The sequence below is a fragment of the Prosopis cineraria genome, unplaced genomic scaffold (assembly GCF_029017545.1).
Source record: "Prosopis cineraria cultivar Desert tree isolate PC_DT_omini unplaced genomic scaffold, ASM2901754v1 PC8, whole genome shotgun sequence".
Lineage (NCBI taxonomy): Eukaryota > Viridiplantae > Streptophyta > Magnoliopsida > Fabales > Fabaceae > Prosopis > Prosopis cineraria.
Genome location: NW_026555339.1, coordinates 10,932,752 through 10,959,377, shown reverse-complemented (window position 1 = coordinate 10,959,377; position 26,626 = coordinate 10,932,752). Strand labels below are relative to the sequence as shown.

At 31.5% G+C, this 26,626-nt stretch overlaps 1 protein-coding gene and 1 long non-coding RNA gene across 6 annotated transcripts; both read left to right on the top strand.

The window, feature by feature from the left end:
* The first annotated feature begins 1,478 nt into the window (after positions 1-1,478).
* Positions 1,479-2,132, top strand: LOC129319073 (splicing factor 3B subunit 6-like protein). The gene has a single exon (XM_054964106.1). The coding sequence runs from the start codon at positions 1,564-1,566 to the stop codon at positions 1,936-1,938; it is 375 nt and encodes a 124-aa protein (XP_054820081.1). The 5' UTR covers positions 1,479-1,563; the 3' UTR covers positions 1,939-2,132.
* A 4,240-nt stretch (positions 2,133-6,372) lies between these two features.
* LOC129319011 (uncharacterized) lies at positions 6,373-8,825 on the top strand. Of its 5 annotated transcripts, XR_008595394.1 has the most exons (6): positions 6,373-6,859; positions 7,749-7,835; positions 8,084-8,178; positions 8,245-8,293; positions 8,380-8,454; positions 8,527-8,825. It is a non-coding gene; the product is annotated as an uncharacterized LOC129319011 (long non-coding RNA). The 5 variants fall into 5 exon arrangements; XR_008595395.1 differs by having other exon boundaries at positions 8,116-8,178; positions 8,245-8,454; XR_008595392.1 differs by having other exon boundaries at positions 8,245-8,454.
* The last annotated feature ends 17,801 nt before the right edge of the window (positions 8,826-26,626 follow it).

Genomic DNA, 26,626 nt, shown 5'->3' with positions numbered 1-26,626 from the left:
AGAATACTTAACCCTCTTATATTGCCAAGGCTTGTAGCAAAAATAACATGTTCATGGCTTGAAGAATACTTAACCCTCTTATATTGCCAAGAGATATGGGTTAAGTGCTCACAAGGCTTGCACTTTCTAGGAGCAATATTGCTAATTTTAGTTCTTTTACTTAGCTTCTTGCTTAGATCTAGTGACTCAACTCTCCTTTTGCACATGGCGATACTTGGATAATTCACATGAGACCTATCACCTGTCTCCTTGTGCTGTGATCGACTTTGATACATGACAACCTTCTCTGACAAAACCTCTTCAAAATATCAAGTAGCAACTCTAAGATAATCATTTATACATAAAAGACATATCCACTAGAGGAGCTTTTATAAGCAGTACCAATTAACCAAGACCCTACAACAGAAACTAAAACTTAAAGAAAGTTTGGAAGTTGTTTTGCATTATCTAACAATATGTCATTATATCCAATGCCCATATAAGTAGAACATATTCTTCCTATTTGTTCTAAGACTGGTGACACCCTCATAATTTTACCACCAAGTAGTTGACAACTACATTAAGATTGACAGAATATAAACTAAATCCAAAGATGAGAACTTGAAAGGTGCAAACCCTAACAATTTAAATTACTTTTATCATCATATCAAATATTTATTTTTTGCAATACTCTCTCCAAAGTGTCGCCCGGTCAGCATAGGGTAATACTCCAATGGTAAATCATAAACTTAAATCCATACGAGGAAATGTTGAACATGCAAATAAAACAAAACGGTATTTGGCTTCCACAGGGCAATAAAGAATCCATCTAACATACACCACCAATGTAAGAGCATGTAGCCAATGGCTTTGCAATCTAGTAGCATGGGAACTTCTCTATAAGTGAGAGGTCGCGAGATATAAGAGCATGTAATTTAAACCATTTTCATATTAAAAAAAGAGTTAAAAAGAATTATGATGTTGTTGGACCACCGAAATCATTCCTTGCAATTTTCAGTAAATTCCAACCAAAGATTGTAATTTTGAGGCATGCAATTCACGACCATCTAATACCTTAGCAAAAACAAAAGTATCTCCTGTTCAAAAATAAATCAGGGTAGTAGAACGAGACATTCACAAAGCCACAAAAAAAAAAAAAAAGCAAAATAGTTCAAACCTTTTTTTAAATGTAGTAACGTTGGCAAGAAAAAAAAATCCCTCTAATTAAAAAAATCTTCTAATGAAACATAGCAATATCTTGTTATATTTTAATTTTTTATCATTATATCCAATATAAATTTTTTATATATTATTGTCGAATATAAAATTTGAAGCATCAAATTGAAATTAAAATAATAAATAATGATAATAATATTTTATTATTAATATCATGATAAATACACAGTTTAGAATTGCTCCTGGCTATTTATTATTAATATTACCGACCAACATAGCATTGAGGGATATATGAATAATAATTATTAGTTAGAATTAGATACGAGTTCTGTGTTTTTTATCTTATGCTCCGCGCGAACGATCTGAAAGCAGAGCCCCAATTCTCAGCAGCAGCGGTCGGCGACAAGCATGGCGACGATCAGCCTCCGCAAGGGTAACACTCGGCTGCCGCCGGAGGTGAACCGCGTTCTCTATGTTCGAAACCTACCGTTCAATATCACCAGCGAGGAGATGTACGATATCTTTGGCAAGTACGGGGCGATTCGGCAGATTCGCATCGGCACCAACAAGGACACACGTGGCACCGCCTTCGTCGTCTACGAGGACATATACGACGCCAAAACCGCCGTCGATCACCTCTCCGGCTTCAACGTCGCCAATCGTTACTTGATTGTGCTTTATTACCAGCAGGCGAAGATGGGCAAGAAGTTCGATCAGAAGAAGAAGGAGGAAGAGATTGCTAGGATGCAAGAGAAGTATGGGGTCTCCACCAAAGATAAGTAGGCTAATATAATGAATCCCATATAAGAATTTCTAGGGTTTCTGTTGTGTATCTGTAGTTTGGGGATTTGTGAATTTTCAGCCGGAGGGAGTTCTAATTGTTTTATTGGAGGGTGTATCATGCGTCCTATGATATGCCCATTGCGGCGATTAATGTAACAATGCTTTTACTTTTATTTTGCAGTGTTTAGATGGTACCTTTGCGCTGTGCTGTAACATTTATACATGGTTGCATGCTAAAGATGTTTTAAACTCGTAAAGGTTTAAGTAGCATGGTTTTTGAAATATTTTGAAAACCTTGATAGCCAAGAACGTAAACCTAATAACAACAACATCCATGTCGTGCTTCCTGTCCTTGCTAATGTCAGGGACCATTTACTTGATGAAGTTAGATCCCCCAAGAATCTTTATTGGATGGTTTCTAAAAGTTTAATCTTTTGTTTTCTATACTTCGAGGTAGTCCCATTGCACATAGATAAATTGTTCAAACTTAGAACATGATTACTTCATTCTAATTCAAACTTCAGTTCCTTTTTCGCTAGCTTTCCTGCTCTACTGGTTTCTCCTTTATGAGCGTGAGGATAGACACCGTTATGGTCGCCAGCTTTCGTGTTGTCAGTTGGATTGGACTGAGATAAGACTTAACAGTCTGCCCTCTAAGGGCGTAGGTTATGTGTTTTAATCTGCATGCTACTCATTTTCTTGCAATTGAAAATACAAATTCCGCACTCTGGATCATTTGCATGATTACAACTGCATTGATACACGGGTTTTCCTAGAAATTCTTCTTATCATCTTTTTCAGTATGGCTGCTAGATGCTTCTAAATGTTTGAGTCATTTACCAGATGTCTACAATATCTCCAACAATAAGATGCCTTTCTTCTTATGCATGATCTCTTTAGTAGATTTTGCTGCGAAAGAATTTTTTAAGTTGTTCACTTGTTTGGAGAAGTAGTTGATTTGGTTAAATTTGCCCCACCAAAATTGAACATGTAAATGGCCATGATTTGGTTTGTGTGTTTTCCATCACTAGGGCAGAAAGGTAGCCAGAATGAACTGAAATTTTTGCTTGTTGGAGGAAAGGATCACTTTAATAACACCCACGAAACTAAATAAGGGGAAATATAAAACAATAGAAGAATGTTATCCCTGTACAATGGTGCCATCCCAGTAAGATCTTGAATTGAAATTTTGGTTGAGAGGGGCTTCTAATTTCTCTCAATTTTGTTAGAAATTGTAAAAGAGGATAAGGGTGTGAATTTCTATAGGGATATTGGCATCTTCCTATTCCCTGTTTGTTTACTCTGTAGATGCAACTACAAACATAAAGACCTTTGAAACAGGAAGAGTGTATCTTAGTTTAGTCTTTCAGTTATTATTATCTTTCTTTGTAAACTGAAATGTGAATGTTGTATCATGTTTACTACCACTGTTTTTAGAGGGAAAGGGAAGAAAGCACTAGATGTCAAATTTACTGTTCAATATTTTTTATGGACTACAACTAAAATAAGTTTTTCCGCCACTAAATTTTCTAAGAGTCAGTTATTGTTGTATTCTAATCTTGGGGTAGGAGAAGCTGCTATTGGGACTCTGTTTATTGTTTTACACATTCTCAATCTTACTTTATCTTGTGCATTTTTTTAAACAGTTGATGGTTGCATGTGCAGCTTCATAAAGTTTTTTAGCGAATCTAGTTTATATATATATAAAATTTCTCTGAGATTAGTGTAATTCTTCTTCGGTAATGGTTATTCAACTCTGTCAGTAAATGAGGCTTTGCTCAGAGTGGTGTATGCAGGATAGAATACACAATAGGCTTTTCAGATAAATGTGTTGTTGCAAAACTGGTACTCAAATCGTCGGTAGTTGTTATAAGTACTTACTACTTAATCATGGCCCATTCCTGGTCAAATGAGAGAAGCAATGTTTAAGAACATATCTTAAAGACAATGAGAAGTGTCGGTTTCACATGGAGCTTTGTGATTCTGTCATGTTTCTTGTAAAGAGGCTAATAGCTATACCCCTTCCCCTCTTTTCTCAAAAGAAAGTGTTAATCTTATTTTGTGACATTCAGTGTTCTTGTTTCCTGTCTCTTACCGTTCCACCCTCAAGTATTTATCTTTCTGTGATGTCCAGTGTTCTTGTTTTGGTCGGTAGACTGGTAATAGTGTCGGATGAATTTGGGGATCATGCATGTAGCGTTCATCATAGTATGCTGTGTATGAGCTTTAGAAAATTATGGCCATTGAAGATTGATGCTGACTCTACAATGCCAAAGGTTTTGAGAATGAGGGCCATGATTACAACATAAATATTTGGTGTATATTTGGGAATTATTTTGAAAGTTGATTTTGTCAAATATTATTGGAGGTTGAGTGATAAACATGGGGAGTTTTACTTCTTATTTGTACTGTTAGCTGACTCTTGCAACCTGTTTCCTTTTGCCATAGAATTGTAGAATGACTTAGACACGTGAAATAGAGATTCTTCATTCTTCATTATACTGCGTATTTGTTGGTAGTGCAGTGGAGCCTAGATTCATATCAGGAGAATTATATTGTCTTCCTTTATGGGGCAAATTGTAGTTTCAGACCCGATCATCCCAAATTTCTTGGTATTTATGTTGTGCTTCGAAAGCTCAAGATACCGAGGTGTTGACAGCAGTGCTTATATTCAGTGTGGCTATAAAAATTGTCAAGAGCAGACAAGTGTGTTTTATAGGAGGTTCCTTTGACCTTTGGATGATGTGATATATACCATAATGTCTCCCTGAAGTGATCTCTTTGAGCGAATCTTTTGGCAACCAACCTTGCCTTGTAATTCTTAGAGAGTTCCTTTGGGTCTTTTAAAGACCCTTTTTAAGCACATGACTTTGGCTTCACTATGCATCTCTATAGGCTTCCGAACATTACTGTTATATCATAATTTAGAAGTTATATCATAATTTAGAATTTAAAATTCTCACTTTTCATTACCTGAGCAAATTTTAATGGGTCATCTTCGACACTTGTATCTCGGAGAGGTTTTTCAAGGCACGTCATGTAGTTCTATTTTAGGTAATAGTTTCTTGCTTTACTTGATCTTCCTAATTCGACACCTATCATGATTCATGGAGGCTGAGAATACTCGACAGTAGTGTCTCCTCTCACATGTTGAGGTGGTTTTTTAATGTGTGACAGGTTCAGTGATGTCAAGTTGATGCCCAAGCGCTCCTAAAAAGGTTTTGGAGGGAGGGGGGATGGTATTCAACTCTTTTTAAAATTATAAAAATCACCTCAAAGGTAAAATAGAAAAGATCTAAATGGCTTTGTAGCTTAGTAGCATATAAGCTTCTTTGTGAATAGAAAATTGTGGGTTTGATCTTGTTCATAATCTTAAGCCGTTAATGATTGCTTTTCTAATTTTAAAAACCAAAAGATCTATATTCTTTGCATTTGATATCTTCTACGCTGCGTTGTTTTTTAAATAGAAATGTCTTCTTTGCTACGCTTTTCTGCATGTAGGTGGTTTATTTTAAAATTATTCGCCTTTAATTGTTGTCCAAGGAAAATGGTTCCCCTGCAAAATTAATGCTTTAAATTTTAAATTTCAATGTATTCTTGATGTTGTATTTATTTAATATTTAATGTTAACTTTTGAGTTTTTCAGTAATAATATCTGTATTTTTTAGCCAAAATATCTAATATGTTAAAACATGATTTATGTTAAGCAGGATGGTTATTTTTTTCAAAAAATTTTTTGCAGGCGGTCATTTTTTTTTTGTACCAACATATAAGCGGTCATTAAATCAATAATTTTTATTTGGAGACAATTAATCTCATTCCAATTCACCAGAAAAAGATAATCTTACTAAAAAATTAATCCTAACAACAAGGTGATGTACATTTAAGTAAAATATACAAAATTCCTCTACACTTTGAAACAGTTACAAACATAAAACTTTTTATTTTTAAAATTTTAAAATTAATTTTTCATAATTTTTTAATTTTTTAATACAAACTCTCCTATAACTTACTGTTATTTATTAGTTATCTTATTAATAAAAGTTGTCATATCATATTAAAAAAAATTCCTAATAACTTATGTGAGATTTTATTGGCTTTATAAATTTTTTAAATAAAAAATAATTATGATAATTTTATTAAAAGATAAGAATATTACATATTATAAAATACAGTTTTTCTTCTTCTCCTCTCTCTTTTAATTATGAGATAGTTTTTCAATTACACCACGCAAAAAGCCCATGCCGTCATTTCACTTATTTCAAAGCTGAACCAATATAAAATTCTTAGTTATTATAAAAATATTATTAATTAATTATGCCATAAAAATAAGCACGGCGCGCGGTTGCGCCAATCTTAAGCGAAGTAGCGAAACCTGATTCAACTATCATATCATTAATTAATATAAAAGTATTTTTAATTAATTACGCTCATAAAAATAGGCGCAGCTCGCAGTTGCGCCAATTTTAAGCAAAGTAGCAAACCCTAATCCAACGGTTATATCAAAGCGCCGACCTTCGCGGTGCGGTTTATGCTGCTTCGTTGAGTGGGTTTAGTCCTGTGGTCCCATCATATCGGTCTGGTTCGCTATACTCTGAACGTCATCTTCTTCTGCTCGGAGCTGGCCAGAGGTGCTGAAGGAGCACGGCGAGCAATTGGCCGACCGGCACAGTAGCCGATCCGCCAAGTTTAGCAGAGACAGCAAATATCGGCGATTATGGGCGTCACTACGTGAAGGTGAGGAAGGTCTTCACGCTCGATCTTTTTTCTCCTAAGCGCCTTGAAGCCTTGAGACCCATTCGAGAGGACGAGGTCACCGCCATGGTTGACTCCGTCTTCAAGTGAAATCACTAGAATCGATGCATTATGATCCGCTACGAAAGTCGATCTGGTAGCTTCCTCCTGGTACTCAACAACTAGAGTAATCTCTCTTTCTCCTTTTAGCTTTATTCGGTCGAGTAGCTTATTCGAACGTTGTGAATCCTGCTGTGCTTCTAGCTTTCTTAACAGCCATTGAAAGATTCCTAGTTTCAGTGAAGCGCCGCGTACTATTGTTGAAATATAATATAGCTTTGGTAGTTTACTAACACTTCACAATGCTTGGTTGATTGATTAAATTCCAATTATGACCCTTCATCTACATTTATAATGATTCATAAATTTGTTATGATAATGGGTTTATGGACTTTTTACTAACCAGATCACGGGCATAAAATGGACATCAGTATCAATATATATAATAGTATCTCTATTAAGTTGCTTGCAGGTTATGATTTGCAGAGCTTATCTCTTGCATTATACACGATTCACAGAGAAAATGTCATATTTAGGGGAGAAAATGTAATATCAAATTTTTTATTTCTTTATGGTTAGATTTTACACACACACCATTGTTTAGAAGTACTAGTAGTAATAACAATAAGTATGGTCTGGGGAATTTCTTACAAGTTAAATACGGTTTTGGGGATGGTGACCGTTGGTACTACCTATACCTTACTCGGAATCAGAATCTTCTGGGGGGCGGGGGTGATTTGATGGTGGCATTTACCTGAGTGTAAGTGTATAACCGAAGTCCTTAATTTTGTTGTATGATTATGTGCTTTATTTTATACTTGATATACATTGAACGTATTAAGATTCAGTGATAATTGCATTTTCCGTGCCTGTTAATTTGTTAAAGAATTTTAAAATTCAGTTTCCTATTTATTAATTACTTTATCTTGTAATTACTATATGGAATTATAGAGGATCGATCTTTTATCAAATCTATTATGCAACTGTTGATGGTTTCAAGAATTTTATACTTCCAGGTTGTAATTGGGCTGGATTTTGTTCCTTCATACGCAAAAGCATCTTTATTTCAGCAACCAATTGGGGAAGATAGTGATGAGGAACTGGTACGTGCTGACAGTACTTGTGGTATTGTTAACGTTTCATGAAACTTCTGACTTCCCAGGGTGTTTTTTTCACTTTTTTAGTCATCAGATGTTTCATGGAACTTGTGTGAAATACTAATTCACTATCTCATTTTAAATAACTACTATGTGAGGTAGTATTGGTCTTATACTTATTCCTAATCAAAATGTACATTGATAATATATTAGTGTAAAACATCTGATGTTAGGCATTCAAATTCCATAATTAGTGGCTGTGATGAGCACTGGGTGCTCTCTGCAGAAACGAAGCTGTTGTGAATTTTAGCATATGGCAAAACATTTTAAAAAATGGGAGAAGATTTGGGTAAGTTCTGGGTATGTTCATTTTCCCTCTTTTTTATTTTAACTTTCCCCTCTTCTGATATTGCAGAGAGAAAAATAAGGGCCAGGGACCTTTTTTTCACTTCTGTTAATAAAAGGTGAAAAATATGAGTTAGCTTGTAATTACTGTAAAAGGCAAGTTTATCCATTTTCCACCTTTAAGCATGTGGCTTAATTGACGTAGTTTCACTGCTTGTGACATGGCCGATTGGTTTGTGGGGATGGTGGAAAAGAGCGAATGCATGGTTTGAGAGAAGAGGTACTGTTGTAGACTGGTGAGGTTGCTCTATCTTGTTGGCTGTTGATGTTATGTGTTTTCCTTGTTTGACAGGGAGATGACTGGGTTGAAGCTCAACAATATTGTGCCTCATTTCTCAATAAGTTGGCTGTCCTTGTGGGCTGTAAAAATTTTCTTTGACTCTTACAGACGAACTTTAGATTCCCCCCCCCTGGGTTAATGTACAATTTGATTTTTCTAAGTTACTTCATCTGTATCTGTCGTCCTGAAAGTGGGAAGGAGTGTACACTCCAGCAAGCGAAATAGAAATGGGTAGAAAGGAAGAATGGAGGCTTTGCTATTTATGTTCAATTTAAATCGATTGGCAAATAAAGTTATCCTTTCTGCCACTTGTAGAGAATTTTCTTTTTGGTGTACCATGGTGCTTTTGCTTCCTTTGATGTTGCTACAGTTGGTGTTTTTGACTAACATTTAAATTGTTTTTAATTGTAGTTTTAAAAACTATCAAATCTATATCATCAAATTTAATCCAATGGTTCACAATTATAGTGGTCTCTCCCCCCACCAAATTGAGAGAAGGAACCTCCCCTGAACCACAAGTATTCATTGGCATTCGCTTCTCTTTTGATCTTTTGATTTTATTATCTCTTGTGCTTTCATAAGGAATAGAACCATCATGAGATATTCAGAACATTTTGGTAGTCTAGAGACGGCAAAGATGGGTCCATTTTCAAGGACTCCACAAATCCTGGTATGCTATTCGTCCTTGTTACTTCTGTCGGTCTATATAATTTTGGTAGTCCAAAGATGATTTGATTGTTCCACTGCATTGTGTTTTTTGCTCTCCTCTCTACGAAACAGAGGAGAACCTAGGACTAGTTTATTAATACTTCACAATGCTTGATTGATTAGATTCCATTTATGACCCTTCATGTCCTTGTGGGAAAAATATGATTGATTAATTGTCTTGAACTTGACTTGCTGAGCTGGCTTATTTTCCTTGCATTCATGTCTTGAGATTTTTTGAAGCAGCATATGTATAAGAAATGACTTCTTTTTTTAAAACATATGTCCTTGCTATTTTATTTGAACCTGCATCTTCAATGCACTCCTACTAGGCTCACTGATGCTTGTATCATTTGATGCCTAAAGCTGAATGCATATATAACTATAGGGATCTACTTTTGCTCTTCAGCTTAGACTTTTGGTGTCTTTGCTGCTTGTAGCCCCTGTACAAGTGTGGGAATGTTCTGATTATTTTGGATCTTTTAATTTATATCTCAAATGTGGGAATATTTGGACCGTCTTGGATCATTTAACTTCGATTACAAATGTGGAAATATTTTGACCGTTTTGAATCTATTAACTTGGATCATAAATTTGGGAATATTCGGACTGTTTTGGATCCTTTCAATTCGATTACAAATGTAAGAATGTTCTGATCGATTTGGATTTTTTAACTTAGATTTTGGTAGCTCTTATATTGGCAATGTTTTGACTGTTTTTGGATCTTTTGGCTTTGGATTACAAATGTGGGAGTATTTGGACCGTTTTGGATCCTTTAAATTCAATTACTAATGTGGGAATATTCTGACTTTTTTAGACCCTTTATATTGAAAATGAAATGTTGTATACAAATGTGGGGATGTTTTGATTGTTTTGGATCCATTAACTTGGATTACAAATTTGGGAATGTTCGAATCGTTCCTTTAAATTTGATTACAAATGTGAGAATGGTCGAACCGTTTCAGATCCTTTTAACTTCAATTTTGACGGCTCTTATATTAGGAATGTTTCTTATTATTTTGGATCCTTTGGCTTGAATTACAAATGTAGGAATGTGTGATTGTTTTGGATCCCTTAACTTAGATTACAAATGCAGGAACGCTCTAACTGTTTTGATTTCTTAACTTAGATTTTGACTACTCTTATACAAATGTGGGAATGTTCTGAATGTTTTGGATTTTTTAGTATGGATTACAAATGTGGGAATTTTTGAACCGTTTTGAATCCTTTAATTTCAATTGCAAATGTGAGAATGCTTCGATCGTTTTGGATTCTTTAATGTGGATTACAAATATGCGAATTTTTGGACCCTTTTTGATTCTGTAATTTTGGTTACAAAAGTGAGAATGTTTTGATCATTTTGCATCCTTTACTTGAAATGTTGTTGTTGAGAAATTGTAACTTATGCAAATGTTGGAAAATTGTAATTGTTTTGGATCCTTGAAATTGGTTTGCAAATGTTGAAAAATTTTGAGTTATGCAAATGTGGGAAAATTGATCATTTTGGATCATTTAATTTGGAATGTAAATGTGGGAAAATTGTGGCCTTTTTGGATTCTTGTACTTGGAATAGAGAGCTTCCTTGGGATGATTTAACAAGTATATTGGCTTTCTAAATGGCTCTTGCCATGTTTGAACTTGTTTCAAATGTCCTTGTGGAAAAAGTGAGATTGATTAATGGTCTTGAACTCGACCAGGTGAGCTGCCTTATCTTCATGTCTTGAGATTTTTTGAAGTAGCATATGTGGTGTCCTTATTTTATTTGAACTTGCATTTTCAATGCACTCTTACTAGGCTCATTGATGTTTGTATCATTTGATGCCTAAAGTTGAATGCATAAATACAATTATAGGGGTCTACTTTTGCTCTTCAGCTTAGACTTTTGGTGTCTTTGCTGCTTGTAGCCCCTATACAAGTGTGGGAATGTTACAATTGTTTTCGATCTTTAACTTGGTCCTCAAATATGGGAATATTTGGATGGTTTTGGATCCTTTAAATTCGATTACAAATGTGGGAATATTTTGACCATTTTGGACCCTTTATCTTGGATATGAAATGCTGTATACAAACGTGGGAATGTTATGACCATTTTGGAGCCATTAACTTGGATCACAAATTTGGAAATATTCGACCCTTTTGGACCCTTTAAATTTTGATTGCAAATGTGAAAATGTTTTGACCGTTTTGGATCCATTAAAAAAGATTTTGATGGTTCTTATATTGGGAATGTTCTAATTGTTTTGGATCCTTTGGCTTGGATTACAAGTGTGGGAATATTTGAACTGTTTTGGATCCTTTAAATTCGATTATAAATGTGGGAATATTCTGACCGTTTTGGACTCTTTATCTTGGATATGAAATGTGGTATACAATTGTGGGAATGCCCTGATTGGTTTGGATCCATTAACATGGGTCACAAATTTGGAAGTTTTTAGACCGTTTTGAATCCTTTAAATTTGATTACAAATGTGAGGAAGTATGGATCGTTTTGGATTCTTTTAACTTTGACTTCGATGGCTCTTATATTAGGAATGTTTGATCGTTTTGGATCATTTGGCTTGGATTACAAATGTGGGAATATTTAGATCGTGTTGGATCCTTTAAATTCGAATATAGATGTGGGAATATTTTGACAGTTTTGGACCTTTTATCTTGGATATGAAATGTTGTATACCAATGTGGGAATGCTCTGATTGTTGTGGATCCTTTAACTTGGATCACAAATTTGGGAATTTTTGGACCGTTTTGAATCTTTTAAATTCAATTACAAATGTGAGGAAGTTCGGATTAGTTTGGATCCTTTTAACTTCGATTTTGATTGCTCTTATATATGGGGAATGTTCTTATCGTTTCACATCCTTTGGCTTGAATTTCAAATGTGGGAATGTGTAACTGTTTTGAATCTTTTAACTTCGATTACAAATGGGGGAAAACTCTAACCATATTGATTCTTTGACTTAGATTTTGATAGTTCCTATACAAATGTGGGAAAGCTCTAATTGTTTTGGATTTTTTAGCATGGATTACAAATGTAAAAATTTTTGGACTGTTTTAAATCCTTTAATTTTGATTACAATGTGGGAATGTTTTGATGGTTTTTGACTCTTTAGTGTGGATTATTGTTTTTGATCCTTTAATTTTGATTACAAATATGAATATGTTTTGACCATTTTGGATCCTTTACTTGAAATATTAATGTTGAGAAATTGTGACATATACAAGTGTTGGAAAATTGTAATTCTTTTAGATCCTTGAAATTGGTTTGCAAATGTTGAAAAATTTGAGCTATACAAATGTGAAAAATTGACCATTTTGGATAATTTAGTTTAGAATTTAAATGTGGATCATTTATTGCTTGTAGCCTCGGTATGAGTGAGAATGTTTTGATTGTTTTGGATCCCTTAACTTGGACCTCTAATGTGGGTTGGATCGTTTTGGATCCTTTAAATGCGATTACAAAAGTGAGAATATTTTGATCATTTTGGACCTTTTATTTGGAATATGAAATGTTGCATACAATATGGGAATGTTTTGATCGATCGTTTTGAATCCATTAACTTGGATCACAAATTTGGAAATATTCGGACCCTTTTGGATCCTTTAAATTCGATTATAAATGTGAGAATATATTGACCATTTTGGATCCATTAACAAAGATTTTGAGAGCTCTTATATTGGGAATGTTTTGATTGTTTTGGATCCTTTGGCTTGGATTACAAATATGGGAGTATTTGGATTGTTTTGGATATTTTAAATTTGATTATAAATGTGAAAATATTTTAACCGTTTTGGACCTTTTATCTTGGATATAAATGTGTATACAAATTTGGGAATGCCTTGATTAGTTTGGATCCATTGACATGGGTCATAAATTTGGAATTTTTTGGACCGTTTTGAATCCTCTAAATTTGATTATAAATGTGAGAATGTTTTGATCGCTTTGAATCCATTAACAAAGGTTTTGATGCTTCTTATATTAGGGATGTTCTTATTGTTTTGGATCCTTTGGTTTGGATTACAAATGTGAGAATATTTGGACCATTTGGATCCTTTAAATTCGATTATACATGCGGGAATAGTCTGACCATTTTAGACTCTTTATCTTGGATATGAAATGCTGTATACAAATGTGGAAATGCTTTGATTGTTTTGGATCTTGGATCACAAGTATGAGAATTTTTGGATCATTTTGAATCCTTTAAATTTGATTACAAATGTGAGGAAGTATGGACCGTTTTGGATCCTTTTTAACTTCAATTTTGATGGCTTTTATATTGGGAATGTTTTGATCATTTTGGATCCTTTAGTTTGGATTACAAATGTGGGAATATATAATTGTTTTGGATCTTTAACTTTGATGACAAAGGAGGGAAACCTCTAACTGTTTTGATTCTTTAACTTAGATTTTGACAACTCCTATACAAATGTGAGAATATTCTAATTGTTTTGGATTTCTTAGCATGTATTACAAATGTGAGAATTTTTAGATCGTTTTGAATCCTTTAATTTCAATTATAAATGTGAAAGTGTTCTGATCGTTTTGGACTCTTTAGTGTGGATTGTCATTTTTGATAATCTAATTTCAATTACAAATATGAAAATGTTTTGGCTATTTTGGATCCTTTACTTGAAATATCGACGTTGAGAAATTGTGACATATATAGGTGTTGGAAAATGGTAATTGTTTTGAATCCTTGAAATTAGTTTATAAATGTTGAAAAATTGAGTTATGCAAATGTAGGAAAATTGACCATTTTGGGTAATTTAATTTGAAATGTAAATGTTGATCATTTGTTGCTTGTAGCCCCAGTATAAATGTGAGAATGTACTAACTGTTTTGGATCCATCAACTAAAATTTTGACTACTCTTATATTAGAAATGTTCTGATTGTTTTGGATCCTTTGGCTTGAATTACAAATGTGGGAATATTTGGACCATTTTCAATCCCTTAAATTTGATTATAAATGTGGGAATATTTTGACCATTTTGGACCCTTTATCTTAGATATGAAATGTTGTATGCAAATGTGGCAATGCTCTGATTGCTTTGGATCTATTAACATGGATAACAAATTTGAGAATTTCCAAACTGTTTTGGATCCTTTAATTTTGATTACAAATGTGAGGAAGTACAGATTGTCTTGGATCATTTTAACTTCAATTTTGATGTCTCTTATATTGGGAATGGTTTGATCGTTTTAGATCCTTTGGCTTGGATTACAAATGTGAGAATATTTAGATTGTGTTGGATCCTTTAAATTTGATTATAAATGCAAGAACAGTTTTAACTATTTTGGACCCTTTATCTTGGATATGAAATGTTGTATACAAATATGGGAATGTTTGATTGTTTTTGATCTATTAACTTGGATCATAAATTTAAGAATTTTTGGACCGTTTTGAATCCTTTAAATTTGATTACAAATGTGAGGAAGTATAGACCATTTTGGATCCTTTTAACTTCAATTTTGATAGCTCTTATATGGGGAAAGTTCTTATCATTTTGGATCCTTTGGTTTGGATTACAAATGTGAAAATGTGTAACTGTTTTGGATCCTTTAACTTCAATTACAAAGGAGGGAAAACTCTTAACCGTATTGATTCTTTAACTTAGATTTTAAAGGCTCCTGTACAAATGTGGGAATGTTCTAATTGTTTTTGGATTCTTTAGCATGGATTACAAATGTGAGAATTTTTGAACCATTTTGAATCCTTTAATTTTAATTGCAAATGTGAGAATATTCTGACCATTTTAGACTCTTTAATGTGGATTATCATTTTTGATCCTTCAATTTCGATTACAAATGTGAGAATGTTTTGGCCATTTTGGAACCTTTACTTGAAATATCATTATTGAGAAATTGTGATATACATAAGTTGCTACGAATGTTGCCTACTTCTTTGTGTTGTAGGAGAGGTTGTGGGATTGAACCTCGAGGCTGTATGTTTCGTCAAATCCTTGGGAATTTGATCATTATGAAAGCTTTGGAATGGTTGTACTATCAGTGTACCCTATCCTTAGTAAATTGAGCTCAAGATGGTCTCACTTTTCATCCAACTAGGAAAACTTGTGGGGCGAACTTTAAGAAGAGGGAGCACGAGCACAAGTGTTGAAAAATTGTAATTATTTTGGATTCTTGAAATTGGTTTGAAAATGTTTAAAATTAGGCAAATATGAAAAATTGACCATTTTGGATAATTTAATTTGGAATGTTAATGTGGATCTTTTGTTGCTTGTAGCCCCCGTACAAGTGTGAGAATATTATGATTGTTTTGAATCCGTTAACTTGGACCTTTAATGTGGAATATTTGGAATGTTTTGGATCCTTTAAATTTGATTAAAAGTGCGGGAATATTCTAACTATTTTGGACCCTTTATTTTGGATATGAAATGTATACAAATGTGAGAATGTTCTGATCATTTTACAAATTTGGGAATATTCAAACCATTTTGAGTTATTTAAATTCAATTACAAATGTGAGAGTGTCTTGACCATTTTAGATCTTTCAACTTAGATTTTGACAACTCTTATATTGGGAATGTTCTAATTGTTTGGCATCCTTTAGTTTGGATTACAAATGGGTGAATGTGTGATTGTTTTGAATCTTTTAACTTCAATTACAAACGTGGAAGCATTCTAACCGTTTTGATTCTCTGATTTAGATTTTGACGGCTTTGATACAAATTTAGTAATGTTCTCATTGTTTTGGATTCTTTAGCATGGATTACAAATGTGAGAATTTTGTGACCATGTTGTATCCTTTAATTTTGATTACAAATGTGTGATTGTTTTGACCATTTTGGATCCTTTACTTGAAATATTATCATTGAAAAATTGTGACTATTTTGGATACTTGAAATTGGAATGCAAATATTGGAAAACGGTGATTTATGCAAATGTTGGAAAATTGACCTTTTTGGATCTTTGAACTCAGAATGTAAATGTGGAAAAATTGTGACCTATACCAATATTGGAAAATTGTGACCGTTTTATATTCTTATATTTGGAATAGAAAGCTTTCTAGTGATTTTTTTTTTTATAATTGATATTTGGCTTTCTAAATAGCTCTTGCATTGTTTGATACTTGTTTTGAATATCATTGTGCGAAAAGTGAGATTGATTAATGGGCTTGAACTTGACTTGTTAGGTTGCCTTATTTTCCCTTATCTTCATGTCTTGGGATTTTTGAAGTGGCATATGTGGCGTATATTAAAATTGACAATATTTTTTTTAAGAAATATGTCCTTGCCATTTTATTTGTACTTGCATCTCTAATGCATTCTTACCAATCTTACTAATATTTTTATCATTTGATGTCTAATCTAAATGTGCATGAATACAATTATGGGGGTTTACGTTTGCTCTTCAGCTTAGACTTTTTATGTCTTTGCTTCTTGTAGCTCCTGTACATATATATGTTTGGCAAATTTCTCTTGTATGCTCACTTGAGTCTCATTGCATGATGTGTTGCTTATTTTAACAACTCTTATACAAATGTGAGAATGTTTGAATCGTTTTAGATCCTTTAATTTGGATATTAAATGTGATAATATTTTGACAATTTTGGATGATTTAAATTTAATGACAAATGTGAGAATGTTTTGACCAGTTTAAATCCTTTATCTTGGATAAGAAATGTGGTATACAAATGTGGTATTATTCTAATCATTTTGGATACTTCAAGTTGGATCACAAATTTAGGAATATTCTAGTCGTATTGGATCCTTCAAATTTGATTACAAATGTGATAATGTTTTGATTAATTTGAATTCTATAACTTAAATTTTGATAGCTTTTACATTGAGAATGTTCTAACCGTTTTGAATCCTTTAACTTACATTACAAATGCATGAATGTTTTGATTTTTTGTGATTCGAGAACTTGGAATACAAATTAGGAAAAATGGTGGCCTTTTAGATTCTTGAACTTTGAATACAATTGTGGGAAAATTGTGACTATTTTGAATTCTTAAACTTGGAATAGAAAGCTATCTTGTGATTTAGTACAATTGTATTCCATCATTAGATACTTGTTTTGAATGTCCTTGCAGGAAAAGTATCATTGCATCATGTTTTGCTTATTTTGATAGTTCATGTGCAAATGTGGGAATGTTTTAACTTATTTGGATTCTTAAACGTAGATTAAAATGTGGGGAAATTGTGATTTTTACAAATGTGGAAAGTTGTAACGCTTTTGGATTTTTGAATTTGGAATATAAATGTGAGAAAAATTGTGACTTGTTCAAATGTAGCTAAATTGATTGTTTTGGATCCTTGAACTTGGAATACATATATGAAAAATTTTGATCTATACAAATGTGGGAAAATTGTCACTATTTTAGATTCTTGAACATGGAATTGAAAGTTGTTTTGTGATTTGTTAAAATCATAATTTGACCTTCTTGACATATTATATAGAAATATTTTAGATTAGCTAATTCATTATTTTAGTTAGTAATGGGTAGTATTTTTTTAATATTCATGTTTATCATTGAGATTTTGACATTTGTTTAAATTTTGTTTAGATTATTGGCCTTTCTCAAAAACCAATATGGTTTACCATAACGATTTTCAAAATCTATGCATATAATTTAGAAAAAATGATAATACAATTCTTTTAAAATATATAAATGATAATTTGGTTTCTCAAAGTATCATAAGTTTAGCAAGATGTTACTTCTTAGTTGATGAATTTCATGCTGATCAAAAATGTTATGCTGACTTTATCTGCTTGCTTTTTTTATGCTGAGGTGTAACTATTGACTTGCTTGCAAGGTCCTTTAAATTTTACACGCCGCCAACATCCCCATGAATAAATAGTTATCTTAAACTTATTGTAAAGAATGTGTATGTAGAATTCATTTTCATACGACAAACTTTTGTGCCCATTGAGTTGATTAGCACCATAAGTCCTTTGGTTGACAAGAAGAATTATGACAATTTACCGATTGACTTTCATCATATCATCAGATTTTTGGAATTGCATCATGAGTAGAAATTAAATATCGATAGCTTCTTAATCATGAAATCACATTTTATTAGGTTCTATCGTTATTGTTTCCAATATGAAATCTTTAACCTTGTCCAGGTTCCTTTTATTGCTATGTATTGGAAGGAGGAGAGCTTAAGCATGTTGAAATGCCCTTAGCAACCTGATGATGAGAATTGGAATAAAAATGAAAAGGCCTATAACTTTAAAATGGCACAAGGTATGTATACTTCCTTTAACTTTGGAGTCAAACAAGATGTTTTCTTGTAATAATTAGTCCCATCAATTGCATCTTGAATGGGGTCTACGGATTGTTGGTATTAGTGGAATATAAATTTCATATTGAAATCAAGCCTTTGATCATACTTCTGCAGTTGGTTATGGAAAACTTCTGTAAAGGTATGTACTATTTCTGCAGTATTCACAATTAGAATGCATGTATGTTTTTCCATACAATATAGTGATTCATATTACATATTTAGATATACATTGCAAATTAACTTTGTGCCTAATTTCCTTTAGGTATCAAAGATAACTCAAATGTTTGATATACATGTATATATAGACACACATATATGGATTAAACTAAACATGGAAATAGATTCTTTTCTGGTGAAATTGTGATTCTTAATATAAATCTTGCCTTATTGGCTTGGTCTATCAATTGAGAGAATGACTTGATTTATTGGTTTTGCAATATTTGAAAAGTTTTATCTAACAAACTCTTCATTCTATGTGCTATTCCTCATTTAGTTGCCACTCTAGAAAGTGATCTTCATTTGAGCCCCTTTATATAGTCATCCTTGGTGTCATTTTCCCTTGGCACAAATGATAACCAAGGATAACACCAATGAATTATTCTTGCCCTCTATATCATGAGCATTGTTCCCTTTCTTTGTTTACATACTAGCTTAATGTCATTGTATATTTATTTGTTTCCCCTTCATTTCGAGGTTTTATTTGATTCTTTTGGTCTCATCTTTTTTTTTTTTAATTTCTTTCCAAAAGCACCATATGAAAGTTTAAGCTTTATGGACATGCAATGGTATAAATCTATAAGGTGAGCATTTAAGTCTGTTTTAGAACTTCTGCTTCTTTCTTTGTTTTTTTTAATTAACTTGTATGCTAAATGAAATTGAATTCACTTTATGAATGTTCATCTCCAGTTAAATTTTGGCTAAAAACAAATTTTATGACTTTTATTATATCTTTGTGATTTTTTTTTTATCTTTGTACGTTTCTATATTACTTGATTGATTTGTTTCCTCTCTACTCTCTTTTCTTTCCAAACCAGTGTTAGGTAAATTCAGTTTTAGGTTTGATTTCCTCTCTTGCCTTCCCTAAATCTAGATATCATCTTCCACTCCTTATCCAATTTAAAGCATTATTTAATGGATGTGTTTCTTCTTTCTCTTTTCTTTCCAAACCGATGTTGAGTAAATTTATTTTATAGGTTTGGTCTCTCCCCTTCCCTAAATCTAGATGTTGTCCTTCACTCCTTATCCAATTTAAAGCATTACTTAATGGATTTATTTCTTCTCCCCTCCTTAAAAAAAAAAAACAAAAAACCATTAAAGCGCATTACTTAACCTACCTTGCCAATTATTTCATGATTTTAATTATGTTAAAATAACTTCTACTTTCCATCCTTTTTATTTTTGGACTATTGTACTTTAATTATTTCTTTTTAATATATTGATCCATTTTATGGAAAAATATTTTTTTAATTGGGAAATTTGAATAATTTTAGTATTATGGAATGGTAGATTTTAGTTTTTTTTGCTTCTTTTGCTTACAATTAAGTTTAGCTGTTGAAAAACCCTTGATCCTTGACATGCCTTCCATTTCAAGCAGCTTGTTTTAGCATTAGAGCTTCGCTTTCTTGATTTATGTTCTAATGTGCTTAAATATAGATCATGTATCTTACTTTTAGAGCACCAAATTATTATTATGTTTAATGTTTAATCAACTCAAAATTTTTATAAAAATCGAATATTGAGAAACAAAATATCATTGATCTTAAAATACATTCTTTTAAACTATAACATGCATAGAACATTAAAAAAATATAAATATCCAAAAATTAATATTGTATTAAGAACATATCAATCTATGACTTTTAACTCATTTAATCTATTGTTGTAAATTGATTTAATTAAACACCCTATATAACAATTTAATTAATTTTTGTTTTAATATATTATAGGTTAATATCTTTTAGACTAGAATAACTCCCCTCACGTATGATGAAAGATGCACAAGGGAGAATTCTAGTTAATAACAATTATTTATTGGTGAATAGGCAAATACAAGTACATTCTTTATATTGGTTGCTGGGAGTATTTGGTATACCCTTAACTTAGCATAAAACTATCATATATTTTCGGGAAATGGCACTATCATGGTATGGGATGATGCATATCTATTAAATTTCTTTATATGTTATTTTGGGTTAGCCACTCATGAATGATAATATTGGTTTTGGCTTGGATTGGAAGTGACAGGAAAATGGAAGGTTTTCGAATTGCAATTGCATTGCAACATGATGAAGGGAGAGAGACTATAAATCTATTCAATTTCTTTGGATGTTTTGGGTTAGCTACTCATGAATGATATATTGGTTTTGGTTTTGATTGAAAGTGACAGGAAAATGGAAGGTTTTCAAATTGCAACCACAATGCAACGTGGTGAAGGGAGAGAGACTATTACTCTTACAAAATGGAAGGTTAGCTTATCACTATTACTCTTCAAATTCTTCATTTGTTTTCATGTTGAATTTTTTGACTGTGGTTGATGTCATAGTTTAAGATGTGAGGAAATTATTTTTTTCCTTTCAAAAACAAACTTGGATTTCTTTTCACGTGTTTCGTTGGTTGGAAGTTTTTATTTTATTTCTTTAAGTAATTTTTCTAGTAAGGGCATGCAACACAAATTTTTAACTAAGCCTAAATTATATTTCACTCTCTAAAACTTTGTTGTATATGAACAAACTTCCTAACCTTTAAAGCTACAGGCCAATTCAATAATTGTAAGGCCGGGCTTGCAATTTTAGAGTTATAAAAGGTATTAGGGTTTAAAAGGACTAGTCTTAATGGGCTTAAAAATAAAAAGACTCTCCCTTTAAGGCCAACGGCCAACCCATTTAGGCCTTAATCTTTTTTTTTTTGGAAAATTTTAAATAATGTGTTTGAACAAAAATGGTGTACTAAGCCAAAATAGGAAAATTCACTAAGGCCCTAATCAATGAGAAAGCATATGTGACCTAATTGTGATCCAACCTCATATGCATGAGTGAAACGATGCATTTAAGAGAGGTTTGACAAAGTTGAACCATCTCTACCCACCTCTAAGATTCTCGACATGAATAGTTACCTACTCTTGATGGTGCCAAACTTGAATTCAAAAGGAGCGCGCCATTGCTATTTTTGTATAAATAGGCAACAAATGCATAATTGAGGGATTCTTGACACTCTACTAAACTTGCACAACACTTATGCATCACAAAACATTAATCTTGACCTTGCATCACCCAACCTTGCTATGTGTAACTTACCTTTCTTATGCAAACTCAGCTCCTTAAGCTAGTTTCATAATTTTACTTCTTCATTCTACAGAGCACTCGATTGTACTTATTTTACTAGTAATACTATTGAGCTTTAAGCGTAGCACGATGCATTATTTCACTATTATTGCACACACTTGTATCTTTAAGGAAATTAAGGTAAAAGACCTTGGGAACCCACTTAATTGTCTAATCGTAACACACACTTTTGAGGACTCGCTCCTCTGACATGCCTAACATATACCTTAAGGGTCGTGACATCTCTACCCCTTCCCCAAAAATCAAGCCATCACATTTTTTGGCAATGGACCCCATATCAAGGATAATGTCAAGAAACACCCAGTGCTTTAAGTGTAACATGTAAAATTCATGACTTACATCTTAAGGATGATAGTAAGGTAGGATTCGCAATTCATGAAACGCCTAACAGCTTGAATATAGATGAGCCCATAGCCAACTTACACACCAAACCATTGGGCATAAGAAGGATTTCTTACCAGAGCCTAAAAGGCCTTTAGAAGAGCTTTGAGTAGCAATCGGAGTGAATCAAGGAGACCCTAGAGGACTTCTCAAGGTGCCACAACTAAGATACTGAAGACGGGCTGATGAGGCAATAGTGTTCTATGCTTAGCAATTGGAGAAAGTCAAGGAGAAAGAGAGAATTTGAGCTACTAAAGCACATGAGTGGGAATTCTTTTGGCAATAAAAGAAAGAGCTAGGGTAGAGAAGGCATATTGAACTGTGCCATTTTTTCACCCTTTTTACCTTAAAATGAATCCTACAGGTCCTAAACCTATCTCTAACTCATCCAAGGGTACGAGAATATTTTAAGGGACTTTTTGATACTAATTGCATACAACTACCTCATAAGTAATTTATAACTATCACTTTAACATTTTATAATAATAACTTCACATATCTAATAGTTAAATCGATCATGTGTTGCCAATAAATTCATTACTAATTGTTTACAACTATCACATCAATAATTTGCAACTCACATTTTGATATTTTATAACTGTAACTTCATATTTTTAATAGGGATAATATTGTCTTTGTAGCTCAAATTTAAATTACACTTAAATTTTAAGGGACTTGGCTATAATTTCTAAATTTTATAAAATTTATTTATAAATAAGTATTCTACATGACACCTATACGTAATTTCCCATAATTTAATAGCAATGGCATACATCACCTGCGTTTGTCAAGAGATTGAAGGCTGTCCTTGTCCACATCAATTTATATTCACCGTGTTGGCGCAAATTTGGAAAAAGAAGAAAGTAAAAGAAACCAGTTGTCTGGCTGGTCTAATCCATTGTATCTGAAATAATATTCCACGTTTTCTAATAAAAAATGTTCGATGTTAACAGATGATAAAATAATGTTTGAGTAACAAATTAAAATGCATTGAGTCAATAATATAATTTTGAATTATTTCTTAACTAAAAAGTTTTTGAAATCAAAATTATTAGAGTTACACTAGATTGGTCCATCCAACCGGTTAGATGGGAACTAGTCTCCTATTCATAAATGTATATTTTATTATTTTTGCAAGTTACACTTGAGATTTGACAACCTTGTGAACATGTTAACATAGACACGCCTTATTATTAAAAAAAAAGATAAATAGTTCAAATACAATTAAATTAAAAAAATGAAAATGCAAAGAAATGCAGAAAACTAGAAAAAGAAGTAAAAAGACAGAAGATTTGCATCCGTTTTTATTGGGATTATTTTAAATTTTCTACATAAACGACATTGAAGTTGGCGATGAGTAGGGAGTGGATGTCTCTTATTATTATCGAGTTTAAGCTTCCAGCTGAGAGATCATTCAAGAAACAATTTGGCCAACATATATTAAGTTAAGATCTCACGAACGAAGTTCCCTAGGATCAAAAGTGAGTGACAGATATAACCCAGAACAGAGTAGATCAAAGATAAAGAATGTCAAAGTTGCTATTTTGGCATTACATCATTATTTTATAAATGATAAAGGAAAAAATAATAATAAAATCCCTTCGAATTATATAAATGATAATTTAATCTTTCGAAATATTATAATACCAATAAAATTTTTTAGAGAATTTTTTTATCATTAAGGAATTAATGTAAGTGTTCAAATTGCCCTTAGTTCAGGATTTCAAATGCGAACTTGAATGCTATTGCATTCTTATGATTTTTTTTTTAAATTGTGAATTTTAGAATAAAATTTATGAATGATAATTAATATTTGCAACACTTGAAAAATATCAAAATTTTAAATGTAAACTTGTGAATTGCTGTTGAATTCTTGTAATTTTAAAAAAAAATAGTGAATATCGAAACAAAACTTATAAATAGTAATTGATAATTGAACTAAAGGTAATTTGATTATTTATATTAATTTCTTAATAATAAAAAGTCTCTAAGGACTTTATTGATATTATGACCATTTTGAGAGATTAAATTATTATTTATATAATTTGAAGAGATTTTGTTATCATTTTTTCATGATAAAGCCTATATTTATTATTTTTATTTTAAAATATATTTTAATATCGGAAAAAAAGCTACTCCCTCTTGGGAACTAGAGTTTCGTTGGAGCTCGGAAGTACGGGCAATTCCTTCGTTCTTCATAACTATATTTTTCATTATTATTAAATTATATAATGTAGTCTTTTCTTCAAATATGAAAATTTTAATTCACGTTATTTTCTTTTCTTCTATAAAAAGTTTCTTATTTTTTTAAAAAATTATTCTTTATATTTACTTTTTTTTACTTAATTTCATAAAAAAACTTTAATATCTTATTAAAATTTATTATTTAATTAGGACTAATCTATGTTTAACTGTGCTCAAAGAATTGAATCATGAACCAGTGTTTTGACTGGTTTTAATGTACAATTTATGAAAACATTGATTGAAATTTGAGAATTATTTTCTGGCTGTAAAGTTCTATTTTTTGGCCGATTATAGCTGTAAAGTTCAACCAAATTATTTAAAAGAAAAAAGATAGAAAAATCAGCCGCTCACAAAACAAAAACAAAAAAACTTTAATTAATCGGCCAAAATTTGATTCAAAGTCAACGAAATTCTTAACAGATCAATGGAACAAATTAGTTTTATTTATTTCTCATCTTATTTACAATAAGACCAAATTGAACTAATTGTAAGCATATGCAATATAATGAGATTCATTAATTAATTTAATACATTGATATACATCACATGCTTTTGTCAAAAGATTGAATGCAGTCCTTGTCCTCATCAATTTATATTTGCCATGTTGGCAACAAGTTTGGCCAAAAAAGAAGAAAAAGAAGAAATTAAGAAAGATGGAAACCAGTACGTTATCTTGTCTGGCTCTGGTTTAATCCATTGTGTCTAAAACAATATTCCATTTTTCCAATAAAAAATGTTTATTCTTTCAAATTCATCTCGCTTCAATCAATTCAATGTATCTTATCTCCTTCAACGTGGGACTTGGTCATGAATTTTCATTTGTTCTGATTTAAAAAGGAAAATGTGTTCATTGTCTTCTTTAGATCATCCAATAGAATCCAATATCATCATTTTGTTTTAAATTAGTGGAAGTTATATGCTGCTTTGATATTAAATTATAAAATATTTTTGAATAAAATTACACATATCAATAAAATTTATTAAATATACTTTAAAATTTTATTTTTAAAATAAAAAATATAATTTTTAAAAATATCTTTCATTAATATTCAATTTATAAAAAAATATTAAAAAAGAGAATATAAATAGGAAATGTAATATTGCAAAAACATTAATAACAAAATATTATTTCTATTAAGATGTCTTATATTTTAGAACATTAAATCCCTTTCAAAAGTATCTAACAATTTGAGACGGAGGTAGTACTTAGCATAATTTTTTTTATAAATAAAATAAATTAATTGCAAGTGAACAAGCTAATTGCAAGTCAAATCCTCTGAGATTATATAAATTTCATAAAATTTGTATTCTAAAAATAAAAATATTTATACTTTATAAGAATTAATAATGAGAAAAATATTTTTAAAATTGTTTACAGAAATTCATGAACTTGAACTTTACAGTATTTAAATTCATTTTATTGCACGCACGTTACTTTCTTGGAGTCAGCTTCTCTCCTTTGAGAGAAGCCTCCTCTGCCTTTCCATTGTGGCAGAGGCTTAACCTATACTTTAGACGATCTAAATTTAATTTTTTTTATTTTTTATTTATATATTTTAAAATAAAAAACATATAAAAATTATAAAAAAAATTTAATAAATATACTTATCAATCTACAGTCTAAATTTAATATAGATGAACTAAATTTAATATTAAAATTATTTAATAAATTTACTGTTTTATTCAAAATATATTTGCACTACTTAGAATATATCTAAAAATTTAATTTAAAAATTTTTATGGTAAATTTAAAGCATTCATATTAAATTAAGAAGTATATTTATTAAAATTTTTATATTTTTATATATTTTTATTTTAAAAATATAAATTAAAAAATAAAGAATAAATTTAAACGGTTCAAATTTACCTCTAACTCAATAAAGAGGCAGAGGAAGCTTCTCTCAATGGAGAGAAGCGGACTCCTACTTCTTATGTGAGTTAACCTTCTTTAAAAAAAAAAACACACTCACACAGAGAAAAACGCTGCCACACGTCACGCATTGTTGATTCATTTCAAGTACACACTCTGATAATTATTTGATTAATTTGATAGAGGGTACTATTAACTTTAATATAATTTAATTTCCCTCTCTGACCAAGCATTTGTCTTCGGCCATATATTTTGTCACTCAACGATAAACTGTTAAAATATTTGCTAACAATTCTAACAACGTTATATGCCTGCTCATTC

Coding starts and splice junctions, on each gene's coding strand:
- LOC129319073 (XM_054964106.1), top strand. CDS start 1,564: ATGGCGACGATCAGCCTCCGCAAGGGTAACACTCGGCTGCCGCCGGAG.